The sequence below is a fragment of the Saimiri boliviensis genome, chromosome 20 (genome assembly GCF_048565385.1).
Source record: "Saimiri boliviensis isolate mSaiBol1 chromosome 20, mSaiBol1.pri, whole genome shotgun sequence".
NCBI classification, from domain to species: domain Eukaryota; kingdom Metazoa; phylum Chordata; class Mammalia; order Primates; family Cebidae; genus Saimiri; species Saimiri boliviensis.
In genome coordinates, this window is record NC_133468.1 from 3093206 (window position 1) to 3118291 (window position 25086).

Genomic DNA, 25086 nt, shown 5'->3' on the forward strand with positions numbered 1-25086 from the left:
AGATCGCACCACTGCACTCCAGCCTGGGCGACAGAGCAACACTTTGTCTCGAAAAAGTAAAATTTAAAGAGCTATCTAAGCATCAAATAGTATTTCGACTGCACAAAGCATCTATTTTCGGAGGGATGCTGTGAGAATGTACGTGTAATGATTCGTCACCACTTTTTCTTTTTTTGAGACGGAGTTTCGCTCTTGTTACCCAGGCTGGAGTGCAATGGCGCGATCTCGGCTCACCGCGACCTCCGCCTCCTGGGTTCAGGCAATTCTCCTGCCTCAGCCTCCTGAGTAGCTGGGATTACAGGCACGCGCCACCATGCCCAGCTAATGTTTTGTATTTTTAGCAGACACGGGGTTTCACCGTGTTGAGCAGGATGGTCTCGATCTGTCGACCTCGTGATCCACCCGCCTCGGCCTCCCAAAGTGCTGGGATGACAGGCCTGAGCCACCGCGCCCGGCCCGTCACCACTTCTTTACTGCTGGGCAGTTAGGGAAATTCATCCCAACCAGGAGACGGCGCTGGGTTAGCGATTTCCGCGCTGGACGCGGAACGCAGAGCACAGTTGGAAGGGTGGGGCGTCTGCGGCCCAACCCTCGCCGCGCTTTCTCAGGCCCCGCCCCCAAGTCCGACCCGGACGACCCCCTGAGTCCTCCACCACAAAGTCGTCTGCCTAGAAGGGCCGGAAGTACTTCAGAGCGCTCCGCGGGCCCGCCCCCTCGCTTCCGGCATCGGCCGTGGGGAGTACCGGCAGCAGTCGGCTGTGCCGGGTGGGTAGGATGGCGCCGGGCCGATGCTGCCATAGCACCGAAAGCAGGCGGCCACCAAGCGCTCCCTCCGTCCCCCGAAGTTTCTCCCCAGCGGCCGGGGATGGGGGTAGGCGGTTCCTCTGTTCTCTCTGCTTTCGCCGCGGCCCTGCACCGCAGAGACGTGGGCCTCCAACGTCCTAGCCCTCCCGCCCTGTTCTCGAGTGCGGGCTAGAGCGTCTCCTCGCCGTTTCCTGTCGTCTTGGGGCCCCGGGGGGAAAAACGGGGAGTAGCTGGACAGCGGAGGGAAGTCGCGAACTTGGGTGGTGTGCAGACGCCGGAAGTGTTTGGAAGGAGGCCGGAAGCTAGGGGCGGGGCCAGGAAGTGAGGAGGGGCGGGGGTTTCTGAGGCGTCCAAGGGAGCATTGGGGCAGATTTGCACTCAGAGCCACCTGAGGGACTTGAAGGTGGCGCCCAGCTCCGTCCCATCCCCTCCCCTCGCTGAGACACGGTTGTCGTTCGGGAGTAGGGAACTCCGTGCGGCGGAGTGGGTTGTCTGGGGGACGTGTCTCTGGCTGCTCTTGGGGCCAGGTGTGGAGGGGGAGGGCCGGGGGTGGGGCCGGGTCGCCCTGGCGTCGGTGGGGGAAGACCCCCCGCCCCCCGCCCCCCCGCCGCACCTCGACACCGGCTGGCTGGACGCTAAGATGGCTGCCGTTGCCATGACACCCAACCCTGTGCAGACCCTTCAGGAGGAGGCGGTGTGCGCCATCTGCCTCGATTACTTCACGGACCCCGTGTCCATCGGCTGCGGGCACAACTTCTGCCGAGTGTGTGTAACCCAGCTGTGGGGTGGGGAGGAGGAGGAGGACAGGGAGGACTTAGATCGGGAGGAGGAGGAGGAAGACGGAGAGGAAGAGGAAGTGGAGGCCGTGGGGGCCGGCGCAGGGTGGGATACCCCCATGCGGGACGAAGACTACGAGGGTGACATGGAGGAGGAGGTCGAGGAGGAGGAAGAGGGTGCGTTTTGGAGCAGTGGCATGGGCAGGTCCGGCTGGGACAACGTGGACTACGTGTGGGAGGAGGAGGAGGAGGAGGAGGGCCTGGACTACTACTTGGGGGACATGGAGGACGACCTTAGAGGGGAGGACGAGGAGGACGAGGAGGACGTGCTGGAGGAGGACGAGGAGGAGGAGCTGGAGCCCGTCACCCCGCTGCCCCCACCGCCGGCCCCGCGGCGGTGCTTCACGTGCCCCCAGTGCCGAAAGAGCTTTCCTCGGCGGAGCTTCCGCCCCAACCTGCAACTGGCCAACATGGTCCAGGTGATTCGGCAGATGCACCCGACCCCTGGTCGAGGGAGCCGCGCAACCGATCAGGGTATCTGTCCCAAACACCAAGAAGCCCTGAAGCTCTTCTGCGAGGTAGACGAAGAGGCCATCTGTGTGGTGTGCCGAGAATCCAGGAGCCACAAGCAGCACAGCGTGCTGCCATTGGAGGAGGTGGTGCAGGAGTATAAGGTGAGAGGAGCACAGAGAGAAGATGGGAGTTTAGTAAGGGGAGCTGGGAAAAGGAAACATCTCTTCATCCACCAAAGACCCTGATGGTACCGGGGAGCTGAGTTTGCTTATCTAAGCACTTACTGCCACCAGGGTGGGTTAGAATGAGAAGGATCCTGTATACCGAGCAGATGCAGTGAAGACCACCAGGGAATGGCGGCTTCCTCAAATGGAGCAAAGCGGGTAATGCCAGATCAGGTCCCTAGGGCTTTACCAGCAGCCTCGTTTTCTTTCGGGTGAGTCTTAAGTCTATCCTTGACAGAAACACTTAGAGATGGAAAGAACTGGGGGCTTCAAAGAGCAATGAAAGGCTCAAAAGCAGAATACAGAGATGACTGCTAGTATTCAGTGTCAGAGCCAAATGCCCTGCGCGGGCCTCCCAATGGGTTCTGCGCCCACCACAATATGGCTGGGTTCTGCCCTCAAGGACTTTCGTTGGTTCTGTGCCAGTCTTATGTACTGACTAGAAAAGAGGAGCTTTTCAGTCAGAAGACCTGGCTCTGCACATTTCACTGTCAAATCTAGGTTAAGTGTCTTGAGTGTCTTTGAACTTTAATTTCTCCAGGATCGATAGTGACTAATTCACTGGACATTTGTATGTATACCGGGCATGGTACTGGGCACTTGTCATGGACTGTCTCATTAAAACCCAAACAACACTGTAAGTTTGATAGGTTTCCCATTCCCATTTTATAGATTTGGAAACAAAGTCAGAGAGGTTTTAAGTACTATACAGAGAGCCACAGAGCTTTAGGGATGATTGACTTGGTTATTTACCTTCCCTTCCCCTGGTGTGTACTAAAAATGCCACCACCATTTGGATGTCTGTTGTTTGACTTTTCTGATGGGCGACTTTCTTGGAGTTTGATTCTAGTTTGGCTAATATCTTGTCCCCTACTTCTCATTCTGACTCTTCTTTGGACATAGGTAAAGGAGATTTGTCTGCAAGGCCCCCAGCACAGAGCACTGCTTAGTGAAGGCCTGGGTGGGTTTGAAGCAGTGGGACCAGGAGGAGGAGACGGTAGCCTCTGTGTGGTCTGCACAGAGCTTTTTTGTTTTATGACTCACATTTTTACACCTTTTCCTGATTCCTACTATAACTTTGTTTAGGTGTTATTTTTGTTACCCCAAATTTAGAGTAATGTGCCTGGGGCGTCTCAGCTCTGAGTGCTACAGCTAGACAAACATACCTAACTTCATCAAAAGTAACAATTCCTTCCACACAGTGATTGTTTGTTTGTTTTTCATTTTTCAAGACGGAATCTCTGTTGCCCAGGCTGAAGTGCAGTGGCATAATCTCGGCTCACTTCACCTTCCACCTCCTGAGCTCAATTGACTCTCCTGCCTCAGCCTCCTGAGTATCTGGGATTACAGGTGCCCGCTACCACACCTGGCTGATTTTCGTATTTTTCAGTAGAGATGGGGTTTCACCATGTTGGCCAGGCTGGTCTTGAACCCCTGACGTCAGGTGATCCGCCCGCCTCAGCCTCCCAAAGTGCTGACATTACAGGCATGAGCCACTGCGCCTGGCCACACAGTGATTGTTGTTAAACCTGCCTGATTGTTGGAATTACTAGGGGAAGTTTTCAGAAGTACAGTGGGTCCTGCCACTAGAGTTTCTCAGTGAGTAGGAGAGTATCTTTAAAAAGCCCGGTCTACCGTGGGAATCACTGCGTTGGTGACATTGCCTACCTGTGAAGCCCTACATTTTTAGCAGAGATTGTGAGCTCCTTTATAGCTCGTCAGTTCCTAATTAATCATACCCATCATGTCATGTGTGGTCGTCGTCTCTACGGGAACCCCAGGCCAAACTATCCATGGGCATTCCACCCTTTCTCTTTCACCTCCCCCTATAGGACTCCTCCAAAGAGCTTCTGAAACTGGATTTTAATTTGTATTAGCCAAATCTGTTGAATGCCAGCTGCCTGAAATCCCGTATTAGGTCCTGAAGTAGGTGAGGAATTAAAAAAGTCATAATCTCTTTTCTTGATCTGTTTACTGGGCTCTGCAGTTTGGGAGGCTGTATACACATATTTAATCTGACATTCAATGATGAGTACATGTAAATACATAGTTTAATTGTGTAGAACTAATTTGGGTGATTCCCTTTCTGACTTAATAGGCTGTTTTACAAGTGGGTCATTTATTTTCAGGTATGTACATGCAGTACATGCAGTAACCGACATTAGTTTGGCACAGTGTTGTTTTGTAAAAATATTTTTTTGCTAAATAGGTAATAATACACAAATAATATGTAAACATAATTCCTGAACAGTTACCTTTTTTTTGAGATAGGGTCTTGCTCTGTGGCCAGGCTGGAGTGCAGTGGCATGATCATAGCTCACTGCAGCCTTAACCTTCTGGGCTCAGGTGATCCTGATTAGTAGTATAGTAGCTGGGCCTGCAGTTATGTGCCATCATGCCCAGCTAATTTTTTTTATTTTTATTTTTGTAGAGACAGGGTCTCGCCGTGTTGCTCAGGCTGGTCTTGAACTATTGGCCTTAAGCAGTCTTCCCATTTTGGCCCCCCAAAGTGCTGGCATTACAGGTGTGTACCACTGTGTCTGGCTGACAGTTAAATGTTTTTGAAAATACCTCTCGAAGAGCTGAGTCCGGTAGCTCACACCTGTAATCCCAGCACTTTGGGAGGCCAAGGCGGGAGGACAACCTGAGGTCAGGAGTTCGAGACCAGCCTGACCAATGTGAAAAAACCCCATCTCTACTAAAAATGAAAAATTAGCCAGGCATGGTGGCGCATGCCTGTAATCCCAGCTACTTGAGAGGCTGAGGCTGGAGAATTGCCTTAACCCGGGAGCCTGACGTTGCGGTGAGCAGTGATCGTGCCGTTACACTCCAGTCTGGGCACCAAGAGTGAAACTTCATCTCAAAAAGGAAAAAAATTTCTTTTAAACTGGCTGGGTGCAGTGGCTCACACTTGTAATCCCAGCACTTTGGGATGTCAAAGAGGGTGGATGACGTGAAGTCAGGAGTTCGAGACCAGCCTGGCCAACGTGGTGAAATCCTGTCTCTACTAAACATACAAAATTAGCCAGACATGGTGGTGTGCCACTGTCATCCCAGCTGTTTGGAAGGCTGAGGCAAGAGAATCCCTTGAACCCGGGAGGTGGAGATTGCAGTGAGCCAGGAGCATGCCACTGCACTCCAGCCTGGGCGACACAGCAAGACTGTCTAAAAAAAAAAAAAAAAAATCTATTTTAATTTGTGCTTATGAATTTTGGTTTTGGCAACAATTTAGGGGCCAGTCACGATGGTTCATGCCTGTTATCCCGGTACTTTGGGAGACAGAGGTAGGCAGTTCGAGACTAGCCTGGCCAACATGGTGAAACCCCGTCTCTACTATAAATACAAAAATTAGCCGGATGTGGTTGCAGGCACCTTTAATCCAAGCTACTTGGGAGGCTGAGGCAGGAGAATGTCTTGAACCCGGTAGATGGAAGTCGCAGCGCGCGGAGATGAAGTCGCAGTGAGCCCAGCTGGCGCTGCTGCGATAGAGCAGTCTAGGCCATAGAGCAACTCTGTCTCAAAAAAAACAAAACAAAACACTAAGTGGTAAATTTAAGCATTATAAATTCTGAATGAATGGAGAAATTATTGACTACTGTAGAAAAGTAGAAAGTTAGAAGGCCAAATGTTGTCTAGTTTATGCTGTTTTCATGTTATGAGTTGACTAATTCCATTATTGCTATAATTTTGTCTCCAACCACTTATTCTGTGCAACAACTGCCGTTTGTACTCCGGCTTGGTAACCTCTTTAGTTCAGGGGTCATTATCAGGATGTCACCGGCAGTTGAAGCTATAAGTAGCAAATATTAGATAGGTAACATTTACTGGTCTTTTGCTACATGCCAGGCAGTGCATGCACTAAGTGTACTATCCTTGAGGTATGTTCTCTTATTTGAAGCTGAGGAAACTGAAAGTGTGACTTGTCTGAGATCACTTCATTTCATTCTGGTCCTGATCGGAGTGTAGGCTTGGGCTCTCCTACCCTATATTATCTCTCAAAGAAAAGGAGAGAGCAAGGCTAGTAGAAAACATAAAAAAGGAAAGAGCAAATAGGTAGGGCTTATTCCACTCGTTCTGGGCTAACAGCTCTTTATTTTTATTTACTTATTTATTTTGTTTTAAATTTTTTTGACATAGAGTCTTGCTCTGTTGCCTAGGCTGGAGTGCAATGGCGAGATCTCAGCTCACTGCAACCTCTGCCTCCCGGGTTCAAGGGATTTCTCCTGCCTCAGCCTCCCGAATAGCTGGGACTACAGGCATAAGCCACCATGCCGGGCTCATTTTTTAAAATATTTTTAGTAGAGATGGGGTTTCACCATGTTGGCCAGGATGGTCTTGATCTCCCGACTTCGTGATCCACTTGCCTTAGCCTCCCAAAGTGCTGGGATTACAGGTGTGAGCCACCACACCCGGCCCAGCTAACAGCCCTTTAAAGAAAAAGATTTGACTACAAAATGTGGAAACACAGAGCTCGTGTGCCAGTTGGCTGTGACAGTTACAACCTTTGGAAGAGGGGTTTTGTCTTTGTGTCCCATTTAGCAAGTAAGTGAGCAGGAGAGAAAACACATGAGCAGAACCATAGAAATTGAAATAAGTCAAGTGTGGGGAGGGACTCCACAGTGTCCTGGAGGAGGCACACCTGTCAATTATTGGTGCCCTGGGAAGTAATGTATTAGATATTTCTTGGGATCACAGGGAAGTTGGGGGTGGGGAGGATCAGGGCCATTTTCAGGGAGCTGTGTTTCAAAGGAAGAATACCTTGGGCCAAGTGGGGAAAGGCAGTCTCAGACAGAGGGACTCACGTGGAAATATACTCAGGAAATGACAAGTAATTCCATGTGGCCAAACCTCTTAAGAGTCTGTGTGGAAGGCGTTGAGTGTAGAGGTGAGGCTAGAAGTGCGGGATCAATGTTTTGGAAGTTGGCAGAGAACCATGGAAGGGTTTTTAGCATAGGCAGAAAATCATTAGAAAAGGATTGAAGAGAAAAGGTCTGGGGAAGATGGCCTGTGAAGGGGCCAGGTACCAAAAGTAACAGCACTCTTGGAGAGACTGGTACAGGGTTCAAGCTACTTCCTCCTCAGCTGTGAGTGTGGGGGCTGTCTAGTTTTGAGGCTCCTAGCTTTAGAGAATACACAGGGCCTCTACAAACTTGCACAGAGGGGATTGGAGGCTTTTGTCACCTGAAAGAAGAAAGTGGAGGAGGAGTAGGGTACTGGACACCCACTGAGTGGGTAGGGATCGGGCTTTGAGGCCCAGCTTGCTGTAGGGAGGATTGCAGAGGTGAGCTCTGAAGAGGCAGGTGCCTCTCCCAGCCCCCACTTTTCTGTTTCCTCAGGCCAAACTGCAGGGGCACGTGGAACCACTGAGGAAGCACCTGGAGGCTGTGCAGAAGATGAAGGCCAGGGAGGAGAGGCGAGTGACAGAGCTGAAAGTGAGTGAATGTCCTTGACAGGGGCTGATGGGCACTGTCTGTGGTTGAGGCAAGGAAGGTGGTGCTGCCCCTCTCACAAGTGCTGACTTGGTCCCGAGGAGGGGACAGCCAGTGCCTGGGAGAGGGGTAGCTGCTTTCCCTAGGTGCTGAGGAGAGGGAGCCTTAGAGACTCAGTAGGCATGTTCATTCTTGAGTTCCAAAATGGAGTGGAAACTGAGGCCTGGATTGAAGGGGCTGGGTCCCTGGCCCAAGGCTACAGAGCAGGCTTTCTACACAGACACCAGAGCTTGAAGGGGGCAAAGCAAAACTCACATGGCAGCCAACAGAGAAGCTGCCGGCCCCAGGATCAATGTACTCAGTGGGCAGAGCAGCCCTGAGCATGAGCCCGACTCTGTCCTGGGATACTGGATGCGTCCCGGGAGGGGGCCAGTGTGTTTTAAGCTGGGGCAGGAATTAGTGTATATTAGCATTGCAGAGACTGAATGTTTCCTAGTCCAGTGTTTTCTCAGCACTTCTTCCTTTTTTTTTTTTTTTTTTTAATTATTGCTCACCCTTCTCCAAGGAGCCTTTAAGATAGTTTTCCAGCCGGGCGCGGTGGCTCAAGCCTGTAATCCCAGCACTTTGGGAGGCCGAGGCGGGTGGATCACGAGGTCAAGAGATCGAGACCATCCCGGTCAACATAGTGAAACCCCGTCTCAACTAAAAATACAAAAAATTAGCTGGGCATGGTGGCACGTGCCTGTAATCCTAGCTACTCAGGAGGCTGAGGCAGGAGAATTGCCTGAACCCAGGAGGCGGAGGTTGCGGTGAGCCGAGATCGCGCCATTGCACTCCAGCCTGGGTAACAAGAGCGAAACTCCGTCTCAAAAAAAAAAAAAAAAAAAAAAAGATAGTTTTCCATCCCCCACCCCCGGCCTGTTTTCATAAACCCAGCGGGCCCTGCTGGAGTGGGCTGGCACTGTGAGCTTCATAGACCAAGCCAAGACCTCCCCTTCTGTCCCTCTTCCCTTCTCCCTTCCCAGCCAGTGCCTGGGCCTTGCCACTGTCCAGGGCCCATGCTCACTGCCACCTAGACATGAGGGACTGTGCTGCTGGCGGCTGCTAGGCACTGAATGTTAGAATCCGTCTGGGAGTAGGATGCCATCCTGCTTCTGGCCAGCTGCTCAAGTTGATACTTCTGGGCTTTCCTGGGTATAGAGGTAACAGGATTTGTGTGCCCCTGGGGTAGAGTGAAACTGACCGTGGCAGCTGTTAACCCTCACGCATCCGGTCAGTTAGGACCCTACTCTGGCCTGTTATTCAGTGGCTCCAGCTGATGGTAACTGGGTGAAAAGTATGCCCACCACCCAGCATGGCCCATTCTTGGCAAATGGGGTGGGACTGGGCAGGAGATTTTTCTTTTACAGGATATTAGGTGTCTACATTATAGCCTTAATTTTTGCCTCTTAGCCCACAAAGCATAAAAATATTTACTATCTGGACCTTGACAGAAAAAGTTTTTCAGAATCCTGATCTAGGGCTTTTGGGTGACTTTCTTAAAGTCACTGTGTTTAATGGTAGAGTCAAGACCCTCACTTCATGTCTTGATTCCTGAATTCTTTTATTTATTCATTAAAAAAAATTTTTACCAAGTGCCTACTCTGGTTGCTGCTGTGTCGGGGTCTGAGGACGCTTTGGCAAACTAAAGACGTTCCTAGTCCCTGCTAGTGAGAGCTGATGATACACTGGGGGGAAGGAGTTAAAGGATATGTCATTGTAAACACAGTATTTCGTGTGTGTTTGTGTGTGTATGTGTGTGTGTGTGTGTGTATCAGTTTTGCTCTGTCGCCCAGGAGTGCAGTGGCAGCATGATCTCAGCTCACTGCAACCTCCTTCTCCCGAGCTCAAGCGATTCTTCTGCCTCGGCCTCCTGAGTAGCTAGCACTACAGGTGCATGCCACCACACCCAGCTAATTTTTTGTATTTTTAGTAGAGACAGGGTTTCACTGTGTTGGCCAGGATGGTCTCAATCTCCTGACCTCATGATCTGCCTGCCTTGATCTTCCAAAGTGCTGGGATTATAGGCATGAGCCACTGCGCCCAGCCCAACGTTTCAATGTTATGTGTGCCACAAAGAGATACAGTGATATTTGTGGGGATGGTCCCGATTTAGATCTAGAGAAGAGGGAAGGCTTCTCTTGGAATATTTAAGGTTGGGCCTGAAGGATGAGTCAAGTTAGTTAGACCACGTGGAGAGGAGTGTTCCAGGCAGAGGTTGGTGAGTTTGGGACCAGTGTGCTGGGAGCAAGGGGGTGGCATCTGGTAAAGCTGAGAAGTAAGGCTGGTAGGAGAGAAACCCCTTTTTGGGACTTTCTTTGACCTGGGGAGTATAGGGCTCTTTTGCCTCGCAGTGAGAAGCGGTAGTTGTGAAACTGGAGGTTATCTTCCTGTGTGTTGAGGTGGTATCCGCCATCCCCTTTGCACCATTCCAGAGCCAGATGAAGTCAGAGCTGGCAGCAGTGGCCTCAGAGTTTGGGCGGCTGACACGGTTTCTGGCTGAAGAGCAGGCAGGGCTGGAACGGCGTCTCCGAGAGATGCATGAAGCCCAGCTGGGACGCGCGGGAGCCGCAGCCAGTCGCCTCGCAGAGCAGGCCGCCCAGCTCAGCCGCCTGCTGGCTGAGGCCCAGGAGCGGAGCCAGCAGGGGGGTCTCCGGCTGCTGCAGGTAAGCACTGTCCCCTCCTTGTCCCCTAGCATTCTTTGTTGGCTGTCAGGCAGTGCTTACCAAACGCCTGTCCAGAGCTGCTGCTTCTCACTGGGAGGAACCCACAATGATTTAACCTGAAGACCAAAAACATTTTTTAAAGCTGGAGATAGAGTTAATGTCGAATGTGGTTATGTGTGATGATTATACCCGGTGAAAAACATAAAGATTCGGTTGTAGGAAAGGTTTAAATGACAGATGAGGAAAGGATTTTTGACGATGACTTCCCGAAAAAGGTGAGCAAGTCACATTATGGAAAGGACAGTATTCCTGGGCTCACAGCAGGAAGAGACGAGTGGGTATGGTGAGGCATGGGGTGGTTGAAATGATGTATGTTTGCTGAGGCTGTGAGGGTGCTGCCTCTCCCTTCCTGCTCAGGTTGTCTCTGGCTAGAGGTTGGGGAAAGCTGTCCCTATGCCGCTGACACTTTGTTTCTCTCTTTCTCCCTCTCCCTCTTTCTGTTTCTCTTATTCCCAGGACATCAAGGAGACTTTCAATAGGTGTGTTCCCACTCTTGACCCTTTGTGACCCAGTGGAATCTGGTTCCCTGTCCCTGCCTCTCTTGGGTATCCCTTTCCCCTCCTTCCTTCCCTAGGACCTGAGTTTCTGCCTCCTGGACCCTCCTCTCCTTCCCCTCAGCTTTTGTTCTTCCCTCTGGGAATATCGTAGTCCCACCCCTGCCCGGTCCCCTTCCTCCAGGTGTGAAGAGGTACAGCTGCAGCCCCCAGAGGTCTGGTCCCCTGACCCGTGCCAACCCCATAGCCATGACTTCTTGACGGACGCCATCGTGAGGAAAATGAGCCGGATGTTCTGTCAGGCTGCGAGAGGTAGGGAGGTCACCTCCGGGACCTTCCTTTGCCTTTCCCTTCATAGACCCTAGACTGGGTCCTGAGGGAAGTTGAGCCCCAGGGACACTGTGGGGGTTGAGGTGGAGCAGGATGTAACCTGAGGTTGAGGGTTGAAGCCATGAGCGTCCTAGTCCAGGCAGGCCTGGTGCGTGGGGGTGGGGCGGAGTGGCAAGAAGAGCCGGGGCAAGGGGGAGACCTGTCGGGCATCCTGAGAACAAGAGCAGCAGGAAGGAGCCTGTTGGAATCTGAGGCTGGCCTCTGGGATGCTGCGGGGAGCTGGATTCAGAGAGGAAGGAGGCAGGAAAGGCCGAATCTGCGGAGTTGGCGGCCGATAGGGGAACGGTGGCTCTAGCTCTGGCGTATTTGTCCTCCCCGCTCCCAAGTGGACCTGACGCTGGACCCTGACACGGCTCACCCGGCCCTGATGCTGTCCCCCGATCGCCGGGGGGTCCGCCTGGCAGAGCGGCGGCAGGAGGTTGCTGACCATCCCAAGCGCTTCTCGGCCGACTGCTGCGTCCTGGGGGCCCAGGGCTTCCGCTCTGGCCGGCACTACTGGGAGGTAGAGGTGGGCGGGCGGCGGGGCTGGGCGGTGGGCGCTGCCCGTGAATCAACCCATCATAAGGAAAAGGTTGGCCCTGGGGGGTCCTCCATGGGCAGCGGGGATGCCAGTTCCTCACGCCATCACCACCGCCGTCGCCGGCTCCACCTACCCCAGCAGCCCCTGCTCCAGCGGGAAGTGTGGTGTGTGGGCACCAATGGCAAACGCTACCAGGCCCAGAGCTCAACAGAACAGACGCTGCTGAGCCCCAGTGAGAAACCACGGCGCTTTGGCGTGTACTTGGACTATGAAGCTGGGCGCCTGGGCTTCTACAACGCAGAGACTCTAGCCCACGTGCACACCTTTTCGGCTGCATTCCTGGGCGAGCGTGTCTTTCCTTTCTTCCGGGTGCTCTCCAAGGGCACCCGCATCAAGCTCTGCCCTTGATCATCCTGCCACCCGCAGGGGCCCCTCTGGTCAGCACTTGGGGGGCGGGTGGTGGAGGAGGGTGGCCCGTAAGTTGGAGGGCTCAAAAGGCTCTTCCCACTGTTTAGTGTTGCTTCCCACTCCCCCTTGACCCCAGGCCCCTGCTTCTACCTCTAGGAGCCTAAAGAACCCTCCTGGCCTCCAGCTCAGCCTTCTCTCACCTACTCTGTCTGTCCACCAGGTCTGCATGGGTCCCTGGTAATGAGAACAGCTGCCTGGTCTTCTCTCCCTGTCTGCCTAGCCCAGCCCTGGAACCTGAATTTGAGTAGGGGATGAGGGGAAATTGCAATTTCATTCCTTAACTTCCTTTTCCTCATCCATGCTCTTCGACCTGCACATCAGTTCTGAGGCTGGAGGGTTTGGGCGAGACAGTGTCCCCATTCCAGTTCCATTTTCTGATGCAAATTTTAGCTGAGGGATTTGGAAGCCATTTGGGGAGGCAGGCTGGGCCAAAGGGTAGAGCTGGGTAATAAATGTCTATTCTCTTGCGGAGGAGGGATTCTAAACTTTCCTTCCGTCCTCAATTTCTACCTCCATAGACCGGCCAGAATTTAGCTTCACTTGAGAGAGATCTGGAATGGTCGCCATGATTGAAACCACGCACCATTACATCGCCCAATAAATTATTTCTTCCCCTTTCCCTTCTCCAGCACTCAACTGAGGAGCAAAGCTTATGCCACCTCGCCCCCACCCAGGTCTGCTCAGTGCCAGGCTCCTCTCCCCTTTGTTCAGCGGACCTGGCTTTTCTTCCAGTCCCTTTCCCTGTCTTTCGTTCCCTCCACTTGGCAAGCCCTGAGAGGAGCCTGAAGACAGGGGTCTGGGTCCCCAAGAGGAGTCTTGGGTATAATCTATTTTTCTAGTAACCCCTTGCCTGGTCACTTACCAGCTTTTGCCCTCTGCTTTGATGGCTGAGGTGAACTCGTGTTCTTTGGGAAAAGGGAAGGGGTGCTATGGAAATAAAATGTTTATTTGCTTCTTTTGTGAGGTCCATTCCTTTAGATGAGGATACGACTCAGGATTTCTTCCTTCCCTACCCCTCCAACGAGAAGCCACGGAACTCAGGCATGTTTTGCATCTGTTATCACCCATGAACAGGGATGTAGACCCTGCTCCGCATTTTAATATCCTACCTAATTTACTAACGTTGAGAGATGTTTGCCACTTCCTTCCTACCATTACTTTGAAGCTGTAGGACTCGGGTTCCCCCTGAGAATCTCTATACCCACAGTTACCAAGCCCAGGTCCTGGAACAGTACACACATACACAGACATAAAGACTGAAGCCAGAAATGCCTCACCACCATTGCAGGTTGAGGGCAGTAGGGAGTGGAGGGTGAAGCGGGCCTTTGGTTACCCGTGACACAACTGCAGAGAAAACTTAAGGGCAGTGCTGTCTCAGCCGTGTTTTGAGCCGTTCCATCCCTGAGTTTTCTATGTGAAGCTAATTCTAATTAATTGTAGTTTAACAGCTGACTTCTGGCTTTTCACAAGGCATCTATATCCTCTTGCGTAAACTGTGAGTGGTTGAGGGCCAGGTTATAGCAGCAGTGGAAATGTTTAGTAGGGCCAACTTTATGGTTATATTTATGAATACTTTCTGACCACCCCAAAACCTAATCTGTAATTATGAGGAACAAGTAAGTTTGATCAGGCTGCAGGTTTTTCTGGTGAGAACTGAAGAATTAAAAACCCAGATGGGCGTGGTGGCTCACGCCTATAATCCCAGCCCTTTGGGAGGCTAAGATGGCAAGATCACTTAAGGCTGGAAGTTCTGGACCAGCCTGGCCAACATGGCAAAACCCTATCTCTGGTGAAAAATATACAAGTTAGCTGGTGTGGTTAAGTGCGCCTGTAATCCCAGCTACTTGGGAGGCTGTACTGAGCGGAGATCATGCCACTGCGCTCCAGCCTGGGCAACAGAGCAAAACTCTCGTCTCAAACAAAACAAAACAAAACAAACCCACAACAAAAAACCTCTTGATTTTCCTCAAAGACCAAGTGGATAGAGACTGCTAGGGCAAGCTTAAGAACTTTTCTGAATTATATTCAAGTCTTTAGAGGAGTGAGGATTCATCTTTCTTCCATTCTTATGCGTCAGGAGTTGGACTTGAGTCTGCTTTTCCTAAAAATTGACTGCAACCACCTTGAAATCATCAGTCCTTTCCCTCAAGAAGGTTCCCCAGGTTGAAGGCGGGCCCTGATGATCTGCACCTGATAGGTAGTACACTGATGGGGTTTAGGTTCAGGGAAAATGCTATGTGATTTCTCATCAACATCCCACCTTATGCTACCCCAAGCCTGAGAACTTAGCTCCCCTTCCCCCTCAAAGCCTTCTTAGTCCATACTGTGTGTACAGCTTGTTAGTGCAAACCTCATGTTTAAGCAATAGAGATAGGATAAAGCCAAAAAACACCTTCTAAAAGTCAAAAAAGCTAGTTTTTTTCTTTAATTTGTAAAGCTGTGCCACAAACTTCTAGCGGGTGCCAATGGTCACTTGCCACACTCGCACCAGGTTGTCTGTGTAGCCAGCAAACAGAGTCTGCAGGGGAGAAATGACAATGACAGGTCAGGTTGGCATCATAAACTCTACAGTTTCACATTAAGCACAAGTGACCTTTTTGAGAGAGTCTTGCTCCGTCGTCCAGGCTCCAGTGCAGTGGCGAAGTTCCGGCTCACTGCAGCCTTGAGTCCCTGCGGTTCAAGTGATCCTCCCGCCCTAGCCTCGCAAAGGCATGTGTCACCATGCTGGGGTGACTATAAGAAACCCCCCTCTTGGCCGGGCACAGTGGCTCACGCCTGTAATCTCAGCACTTTGGGAGGCCAAGGCGGGCAGATCACAAGGTCAAGAGATGAAGACCATCCTGGCCAACGTGGTGAAGCCCCACCTCTGCTAAAAAATACAAAAATCAGCTGGGCGTGGTGGCGCATGCCTATAGTCCCAACTACTCAGGAAGCTGAGGCAGGAGAACCGCTTGAACCCGGGAGATGGAGGTTGCAATGTGCTGGGATCATGCCACTGTACTCCAGCCTGGCAGGAAAGTGAGACTGTCTCAAAAAGAAAAAAAAAAAAAACAAAAAAACAAACCTCTCTTTTTAACAGTCAGATTATATAAGGGGTTATGTATTCCTTGAGGAAGAAACCGCTGGTGATAAGGATCTGAAAACTGGTCACATTAATCAAGGTATTAACTGAAAGCTGATAGCCACTGCCCTCCAGATCAATCTCCCCTCTGATGTAGAAACATACTCATGGCAAATTAGGGCATTATGCTTATACTGTCATTTCACTTAATGCCAAAGACCCTGCTCTTGTGTCTGACAGACTAGATACACTAACAGAATGAGGGAGAAAAGTCATTGGCCAAGTTACCCGAGAGGACAGACCCACTTACCTGGCCATCAGCAGACCAGGCCAGGGAGGTGCACTGGGGTGGTTCTGCCTTGCTGCTGGTGCTGATAACTTCCTGCTTCAGTTCGTCTACAATGATCTTCCCCTCTAAATCCTGGGGAACAGGGCAAAAGCACCCTTACCACTTTTACCAATGACAGACTCCCCTCTTAAAAGCCCCTTTATAACTCAAGATTTTCAAGTTATAAAGGGATGATTTTGCCCCCTAGGGTACACGTTATCAAAGCCTACATGCAGTTTTAGTTGCCATTAGTGGAAGGGTGGTTTGCTACTGGCATCTAGTAGATGCTGGAGATGCTGTTAAACATCCTAAAATGTACAGGACAGCACTCCACAACAAAGAGTTATCCGGATGTCAGTTGCGGATGTTGAGTAAGCTTAGTCGCCACATGGGAGTCAGATGGCATATATAGTAACCAAAACACGGTCAGGGCTTAGAGAGTGTAGCCAGGTACTCGGTCAGCTGTCATCTACACTTACCCAAATCTTGATGCTGGGGCCTGTGGCAGCACAGAGCCAGTAGCGGTTAGGGCTGAAGCACAGGGCGTTGATGACGTCCCCCCCATCCAGGGTGTAAAGGTGCTTGCCTTCGTTCAGATCCCATAACATGGCCTGGCCATCCTGGGCAAACAGGAAGGTTAATCACGACACTGTGACCTCTTCCAGATGTTAATCCTGCCCATCCCAAGATTCCACCAGAATCAGTTCTTACCTGTCTTCCATTACCCCAGGTTTCTTGAAAGCTAATGACTCAAGTACCAATTTATTTCTATAAGCCTTTCCTTTAACGCAAGACCTTACCAACCGTATCAATAAAAACCCTCCCAATCTACATAAACACTGTAATCACTTCTGAAAACTAGGATCTCGATCTCACCAATTGCTTCAAGAAACCAACTTCACAGAGAATAATCTTTCAGCCAGGCACGGTGGCTCACGCCTGTTAATCCCAGCACTTTGGGAGGCTGAGGCAGAATTGCTTGAACCCAGGAGGTGGAGGCTGCGGTGAGCCAAGATCGCACCATTGCACTCCAGAATGGGCAAAAAGAGCAAAACTCCATCTCTAAAACACAACCCAACTTTTTCTTCTAGACAGTATGCCTTAACTGTCATTTGCTGAATAGTAATCTTTGGAAACACATTCTCAGATTGTCACCATCTCGTTATCCTAAAACCATCTTGGCGAATGTCTGTCATTTTATGGTAGAGGTGCTGGTTAAGTGCTCCTTCCATGACACCGTCTTTCACTGAATAGGAGACTCCTAGCCCCCAAATACCTTGCCTCCAGAAGCACAGAGGGATCCATCTGGAGAGACAGTCACTGTGTTCAGATAGCCTGTGTGGCCAATGTGGTTGGTCTTCAGCTTGCAGTTAGCCAGGTTCCATACCTGCACAAATACGACGCTGACAGGTGACCATCCTAGCTCTGGATCAGCTAGGGTCAGGCCCAACAGAAAAGGGCTTGGCATTCCTGGATACAATAGCCATTTATCATTCAGTAACACATCCTGGTCACTTAAAAGTTACATTATGACACACATCCAGTGCTGTGTCCGGACTTACAAAGGACATCAATTAGCTTCTTCAGATCATGTAACAAGAGAAAGCGTCAACTGAGGGAATCTGTAAAGCTTTACACAGGAGTTGGAGCCGATGACCACCCGGGAGCACACCCTGCCTGGTAAAGCCCCTGCTTTGGCTCGAAGCTCACCTTGACCAGCTTATCCCAGCCGCAGGAGACAATGATAGGGTTGCTGCTGTTGGGCGAGAAGCGGACACAAGACACCCACTCTGAGTGGCTCTCATCCTACAGTGGATGAAAAGGAAATAGGGTAAACAGTCCAATCCTGTGAAATGCTAGACCCTCCAGTAGGATGATGGCTGACAGCACCTTTCAAAAACCCAGAATGAGAACCTTTAAGCTCAACAGAATCCCTTTAGATTCTAGACAAGACAGTTTTGTTTTTTTTTAAATTTAGAGATGGGGGCTGGGTGCAGTGGCTCAACACCTGTAATCCCAGCACTTGGGGAGGCTGAGGCAGGTGATCACCCGAGGTCAGGAGTTCCAAACCTGCCTGGCCAACATGGTGAAACCCTCTCTACCAAAAATACAAGAATTAGCTGGGTGTGGTGGCAGCCACCTACAATCCTGGCTACTTGGGAGGCTGAGGCAGAGGACGGTTTGAACCCAGGAGGTGGAGGCTGCAGCGAGCCAAGATTGTGCCAGTGCGCCTCAGCCTGGGCAACAAGTGAAACTCCGCCTCGGAACAACAGAAAACAAAAGTAGACACAAAATTCTTGAGATTGGGGGGGGGGGGGCGTCTCAGTACGTTTGCTAGGCTGCTCTCCTGACCTCAAGCAAACCTCCCACCTTGGACCACCAAAGAGTCCGGATTACAGGCATGAGCCCAGTCCAGACAGAGGTGGGAAGAGAACCTTTGACACGTGCTCACTTTACCTGGACAGTGTATTTGCACACACCCAGGGTATTCCATAGCTTGATGGTTTTATCTCGAGATCCAGAGACAATCTGCCGGTTGTCAGAGGAGAAGGCCACACTCAGCACATCCTTGGTATGGCCCACAAATCGCCTCGTGGTGGTGCCCCTGAGAAGGAGGACTTTGTCATTCTCAAACTTCGACAGTCAGACTGATTTCCTATCCTAGGCCTTGTCTCTGTCTCACTGCATCATGCACACAACCCTGGACATGGCTCTGATCACAGTAAGCCCTTGACTTGAGTATATGACAGAGAATCCTTTCAGAATTGCAGGACATGTCCTCACTCCCCCATAGGGATTGGCTGACAATGTCGTCTGTCATCACCAGGACCCTCTAATTCCATCTGCCAATTAGCTGAGCTTTCAAGGCAAAACATGTTCAAACTGTTGTCTACTCAAAACTGTTGCACCTGGCAAGTTCAACGTTCAACCACACTCCTCAGCAACGCTGAGTAGTGAGTGAGGGAGGCCACACATCTTTTGTAGGTGTGCTCTGCTTTCCAGTTCCCAAACGGACTGGATCTCCCCATGGGAAGCCAGCCAACTGCATCCACTTCATTTCTGCCCAGATTTTTCCCCATGCCCCGGAGCTAAGTGAGCAGCTACTTGCGTTGTGAGATCCCAGAGGCGCAGGGTTCCATCCCAGGAGCCTGAGAGGGCAAACTGGCCATCTGAGGAGATAACCACATCACTGACAAAGTGGGAGTGACCTCGCAGAGCACGCTGTGGAATTCCATAGTTGGTCTCATCCCTGGTCAGTTTCCACATGATGATGGTCTTGTCTGAAGGAGGTAAACGGAAAAACCAGTGAGGAACCCGCAGCCCGTTTCTTAACACACTGGATAATTCACTACGTGTCAAGGTCATCAGTGGGTTAACAACAACAAAGGACACTTACGGAGGGATGAGAACAGCAGGCTACAAGGCCAGGGTTGAGTGGCTCTATTCCAGACTAAAAACGGAGGGAGAGCTAAACTGGACCGTAATAACTTTTTTTTTTTGGATAAAGTTTCACTGTTGTTGCCCAGGCTGGAGTGCAATGGCATGATCTCAAGATCCTGGCTTACTGCAACCTGCGCCTCCCGGGTTGAAGCAATTCTCCTGCCTCAGCTTCCCTAGTAGTTGGCATTACAGGCACCCGCCACCACACCCCGCTAACTTTTTGTATTTTTAGTAGAGACAGCGTTTCACTATGTTGGCCAGGTTGGTCTCAAACTCCGGACCTCAGGCAATCCACCCACCTCAGCCTCCCAAAGTGCTGGGATTACAGGTGTGAGCCACCTCACCTGGCTTTTTTTCTGTGCCCAGGTTGGAGTGCAGTGATCTCAGCTCACAGCCTCCACCTCACTTCCTGGGTTCAAGCGATTCTCCTGCCTCAGCCTCCGTAGCTGGGATCACACAGGTGCCCGCCAGCATGCCCCGCTACTTTTTTTTTTTTTTTTTTTTAAGTAAGACAAGGTTGGCCAGGCTGGTCTCGAACTCCTGACCTGAAGTGATCCACCCGCCTCGGCCTGTATCCTAAGAACTTAATCCAGGTGCCAGAAACTGCAGACACCCTTTCCTGAGGCGGGTCTTCTCTGCACCCGCATGCACAGCAGTCTGCGGCTGCTGAGTAGTTAGGGGCCGACAGACATGGAGGCATGAATGCTGGAAAAGGCACTTGAAGCGCTGCGGGATTGGATGCTTTTGCCGAAACCTGCTCCACTGCACACATTTTACGACTAACAGGCAGGCACGGTTCCAGAGTGAGACACTTCTCAGCAGCGCAGGAGCCCACGGAACGCCTACAGCGTCCAGACGCAGCGCGGCGCCCGGGGACGGGCCGCGGAGGACCGGGGCGAGAGCGCGGGCCGGGAGGGGGCCACGCGGCCTTCCGGAGCCCGCCCGCCTCCCCAGGAGCCCCGGGCCGCGCGGCAGCTCAGAAACAGCCTCTGATCTCAGCACCCGCGCTCAGATGGCATGTTGGAGTCATCACCGCGCCGCGCGGCCCGCAGACCCCCGGCCGCATTCGGAAAGGGAAGGCGGAAGACACTCTCCAGCCCTCCCGGCAGCTGCGAGCCGATCGACGCCTACGCTCGCCCGGGCTCAGGCCCCGGCTCCGGCCCGCAACCCCCGACTCACACAGGGGCAGGACAGTCTGCCAGGCCCCGTCAGCGCGCGCGCCACTGGGCTGTCCCGCGCCACGCCGAATCCCCGACCCTGCAGGCGACCTCCGTCCGTACCTCGGGAGGCGGACAGGATCATGTCCGGGAACTGAGGAGTCGTAGCGATCTGTGTCACCCAGCCGTTGTGGCCCTTGAGGGTGCCACGAAGGGTCATCTGCTCAGTCATGGCGGCGGAGGGCGCGCGTGCCGCTGCACCGACGAGGATGGCACTGGATGGCTCAGAGACACCGGCACCACAGCCGCTCCCGCCGCCGCCTTGCAGTGAAAGAGAGCGAGCCGCCGTCCGCCGGAACCGGAAATACCCGCCCGACCAAGCAAAATGGCGAGCCCTTTGAGACGCCTCTGTTCAAGATGGCGGCGCCCAGTAGTGCAAAAGGCGAAGGGAAATTGTACGGCATCACGGTCCCCTCTTCCGTACAACAGAATCTGGAAGCGCTGTACAAACACATTCTGAAACAAGCACACTTAAGTGTTTAAAACACCTTCTCAAGGATGCTGCCGATTCTACAGCACCCTTGAGAGGCGAAGGGAAAGAGGTTATGCGTACGGCGCGTTCCCACGAGGACCGCCCAGCGGCTTCCCCGCCCCTGTGTGGCAGGCGCGAGCTCCGCCTGTTCCACTTGGTGCCGGGAGGGGGCGAGCTCGCCCCAGGTGAGCTTAATTGTGAGTTCACCCTCGTGGGTAGCGATAGGCAATTTAAAAAGTATAGTATTAACGTTTTGAAATTTAACTAAATAAACTCTACAACTGTGCTCCCGCAAGAGCTGTTCTCCCAAGAAGATTTTGTTCTGATGCACACTTGGTCCTCGTCCAGGCTGGACTAAGGCAGGAGACGGTTACTCTGGATGAACTAAAAATTGGTCTGGGGCGGGCATGGTGGATCCACTTGAGGTCAGAAGTTCGAGACTAGCCTGGCTAACATGATGCAACCTCTTTACCAAATAAATACATAAAAGAAAAAAAAAATTAGCCGGGGGGTGGCGTGCACCTGTAATCCCAGCTACTTGGGAGGCTAAGGCAGGAGAATCTCTTGAACCTGGGAGGCAGAGGTTGCAGTCAGCCGTGATCGTGCCACTGCACTCCAGCCTGGGCATTTCATCTCAAATAAATACATATTAAAACAATAAAGTAAAAATTGGCCTGTGTGTTGCTACAGTACCAATCCGTTCCTGCCTAGGCCAAAACGCAGGAAGCTCTGGCAGAAATGGAAATGCCCAAAGGAGGACCTTAAGGTTCTGACTTCTGGGGATGTCTAGTGGAAAGCTCTCTCTGAGCCCAGCCGCTGCACACAAAAGCCCAGGGGTCTGGGGGTCCAAGCGTGCCCTGAAAGCTGTGCCCCAGACAGGGAAGCGGTGGAACATGAGTACCTGGCTGTCCTTCTGCCTTCCGCTCAACCGCAGGACTGCAAATAAGTAATACCTTCCATTCTCACACATCTCTGACTATAAGAGACAGTACTGGCAGCATGTCTATTCAAGTAGTTTTAAAGAGGGGCACAGATCAGGGTGATAGCAGCCACCCATACCTAAAAAAAATAAAGGGGGCATTATACGTAAGTATATACTTTTTGTAATATCTATCAACTTTCATTTCTTATCTGTGAAACGAGATTGGAAATAATATTAGTCTCTACATTACATGGTGGCTGGAAAATAAAGAAGCAAATGTAAAACGCCCTGAACAACGTCTGGCCGAGTAAATCCTGTGAAACTGAATGAGCACCTCTTGGGTACCAGGCCTTGTTTTAGGTCTTGGGGACGCAGCTGTGAACAAGACAGAGGGGGATCCCTGTTTGTTTTGTTTGCAGTTTCCTTCCTACGGTATGCGAAGAGGGGAGGTGACAGCAGCAGACACACGGGGACAGCCCTGTGGGTATATGGGAGAGTAACGTTCCTGTGGGAGCGAAGGCATGTGGGGCAAAAATGTTTCAATCAGAGGGAAGAGTTAGTACCAACGTACTGAGCTGCAGTGTGCAGGGGCTGAGGGCACAGTAGTGAAACGGAGGGCGCCGTTAATCTAGGGCCTTGAAGGCCTGGAGAAGAATCTCGGCAATGTAGGCTAACAAGCCTGCGGAAAGGCGGAAGACGGGGGAGGGACGGTGGCAGAGCCGCCGTGGGCTATAGCCATCCAGGTGTGCAGGGCAGGCCAAGAGCCCTCCCCGACACAGCTTGCTCGCCTGGTCCCTGGCAGATTCCCCTGCCTTCTGCCCAGTCTTCCTTGGACTACGCGGGACGCTGTCCTGGCTGTGCTCCTCTGCGTTCTGTGGACCATCCTCAGGGTTCCAAGTCTGTACCTCACCTGCCTCCCTGGCACCCCCAGCTGACTGTTCTTTCGCTTTTCCAATACTGGACGAAATCCCGACCCAGGTGTTTTGTTTCTGTGGTGGTCATGGAAGACCCCTACCTTCACCCACTCGTTAAACAGCCTGCTGTCCCCGACTCGCGTCACGCCAGTGCCTCCCTGAGCTCTGGGGCACAAATAGATGAACTACCTCACCCGCCTCCCGCGGTTCCAGGGGTTCCCAGGTTGGGGACCTAAAACGCTGAGAAGTTCCAATTTGCCCTCGAAAACACGCAGTTCCTCCATTCCCGGCCGCCATCAGCCCTGTATCACACGGTTACATTTTTTTCCTTTTTGAGAAACCTCATTCGGTTTTTTTGGAGACGAAATCTGGCACTGTCCCCCAGGCTGCAGTGCGATGGCGCGATCTCGGCTCACTGCAACCTCCTCCTCCCGGATTCAAGCAATTCTCCAGCCTCAGCCTCCCGAGCAGCTGGGACTACAGGCGTGCGCCCACCGCGCCCAGCTAATTTTTTTGTATTTTTAGTAGAGACAGGGTTTCACCGTGTTGGCCGGAATGGTCTTTATCTCCCGACCTCGAGATCCGCCCCTCTCGGCCTCACAAGGTGCCGGGACCACAGGCGTGAGCCACCGCGCCCGGCCTGGAGAAGTCCAGGTTTAACGCGAACCTCCCTCCGGGTCCCCCTGAGGCCCCAGGAGAGGACTTTCCCACGCCGCGGGTTCCAAAAGCAGGAGGTCACCGTGGCCTGCCCACCTGGCCCCGCCCTGTTCTCCGTCCCGCTCCGCCCCGGCGCCTCCCTCTTCCCCCGCCTTGAGAGACCGAGACCTCGGGAATGCTCCGGCCTCTACCGGCCCCCTTCCCTTGCCCTGAAAACAGGCGATTCTGGCAGTGCCCCTCCTATGAGGCCTTGGGGGCAACTGGGGTTTTGTCTTGGAGCCGCGTGGACCCCGATGGCGATGGCAGCCGGAGAGGGAGGGCGGACTGTGTGGTGGACTTTCCAATGATTCAGGATTCGGCCTTTCCCTTCGGAGTTTTCTTTTACCCTCCTACTACCCCAACAGGGGATGCCCGCAGGCTACAGGGGTCACCGAAGGTCAACCCTGAGCCGAAGGAGAAGTGGCCTTGACCCTGGGGCTTGAGGTGCAGCGGCCACCTTTCCCATTGGGCACCCAGCTGCAGCTGAGCCCGTCTACTCCCAGTCTTCTCGGCATTGGGCACGCGCTGTGGCCTGGGGCCGGGGGCTCCTGCTTTTCCAGGAGGAATCGCCGGGTTGACCCTGGGTCAGCAAAGGGAGCCCGGCCTCTTCCACCGAGGGGGACATCCTGCAGCCGCTGTAGGAGGCTGAGTCAGCCACGCTCTTCCCACCAGAAGTCTATCCGTGCCTGCGCCCGCTGGGCTCGCGGGCCTCTTCCTTCTCATCCAAGAGGCCTCTCCTCCAGCCTCACGGAGGTGGGAAGCCTGCTGGAGGCTCTCACCTGCCTTTTGGGGAAGACCCCGAGGCTGGCCCACGCCCTGTTGGCAGGACCCTTCCTGAGTCCACCGTTCCTCTGGGTCTCACCACTTCTCCAAGCCCCTAGGCTGCCTCCTCTCTACCGTGTCTGGGACCCCAGGGGCAGCACTTCCATTCTACACAAGGTAAGAGTCCCAAGGAGAAATTGGAGAGACTCTTCTATGAAAGTCCATCTCACCATTCTTTTTCTGGGAGGAGTCCCCGGGACCTGTACACTTGGAACGAGCCCCTCAGGCTTCCCTGTCGGAGACCCTTTTCTCCAGGAGCAGCGGCATCCATCCTTTCCTGCCAGCATTCCAGACCCCGGAGGGCTTGTGGGGTGGCAGGTTTCCCCTTGAATGCTGAGGTGAGGCTGAAGGAAAGGTGAGTGGCCAGGCCCAGGGGGCCTGCTGACTGCCAGCTAAAACTCCGGGCAGGAGGCTTTCCCAAGTACTTGAAGTTGACGGCCAAAATCTTTACTGTCTCCTTGCAGAATCGGTGTGGCTGACTATGGCATGTCCCATACTCTGTGTTTTGTGGCCATACAGGCCCTCCCCCTATCCTCCAAACTCATTCTTTCCCACGCAGAACACACATTGTTCTGCCTGGAAGGCCCATCACATCCCTCCCCAACTCTCTTGGTTGAATCTAAGCTTCCTTGGGGGTCTCAGCTTAGGTTGCCTGCTCAGGGAAGCCTCCGGGACCCCCAGGTCTAGGTCAGGCTTGTTCCATGCTTTCATAGTGGTGTACTGTATACTGGTCCTTCTTATCCCTCAGGTCACTCAGTGCCCTGAGGACAAGGACTGCTCTGTTTCTGCTCAGTGTTGCATTCTCATCACTCAGTAGAAGGTTTGGCCTA

At 52.5% G+C, this 25086-nt stretch overlaps 2 protein-coding genes and 2 non-coding genes across 7 annotated transcripts; 1 reads left to right on the plus strand and 3 right to left on the minus strand.

Moving 5' to 3' along the window:
- Nucleotides 1-687: 687 nt before the first annotated feature.
- Nucleotides 688-13341, plus strand: TRIM41 (tripartite motif containing 41). Of its 4 annotated transcripts, none has more exons than XR_012515329.1 (7): nt 688-2254; nt 7654-7749; nt 10221-10451; nt 10968-10990; nt 11190-11317; nt 11722-12543; nt 12902-13341. XR_012515329.1 is itself a non-coding variant. In XM_010332731.3 (7 exons), the coding sequence occupies exons 1-7, from the start codon at nt 1445-1447 to the stop codon at nt 12950-12952; spliced, it is 1521 nt and encodes a 506-aa protein (XP_010331033.1). In that variant the 5' UTR covers nt 688-1444; the 3' UTR covers nt 12953-13341. The 4 variants fall into 4 exon arrangements, 3 of the variants coding, with proteins under 3 accessions (XP_010331033.1, XP_003944799.1, XP_010331034.1); XM_010332731.3 differs by having other exon boundaries at nt 11722-11903; XM_010332732.3 differs by having other exon boundaries at nt 689-2254; nt 11722-11897.
- Nucleotides 13342-14776: 1435 nt separating this feature from the next.
- On the minus strand, nt 14777-20720 carry RACK1 (receptor for activated C kinase 1). Its single transcript, XM_010332733.3, has 8 exons — nt 20494-20720; nt 18882-19053; nt 18230-18377; nt 17483-17578; nt 17049-17159; nt 16252-16392; nt 15755-15865; nt 14777-14901 (listed from the first exon to the last, which is right to left on the minus strand). The coding sequence occupies exons 1-8, from the start codon at nt 20600-20602 to the stop codon at nt 14836-14838; spliced, it is 954 nt and encodes a 317-aa protein (XP_010331035.1). The 5' UTR covers nt 20603-20720; the 3' UTR covers nt 14777-14835.
- LOC120360430 (small nucleolar RNA SNORD96 family) lies at nt 18525-18603 on the minus strand. The gene has a single exon (XR_005576929.1). It is a non-coding gene; the product is annotated as a small nucleolar RNA SNORD96 family (small nucleolar RNA).
- On the minus strand, nt 20186-20252 carry LOC120360433 (small nucleolar RNA SNORD95). Its single transcript, XR_005576931.1, has one exon. It is a non-coding gene; the product is annotated as a small nucleolar RNA SNORD95 (small nucleolar RNA).
- Nucleotides 20721-25086: the final 4366 nt, after the last annotated feature.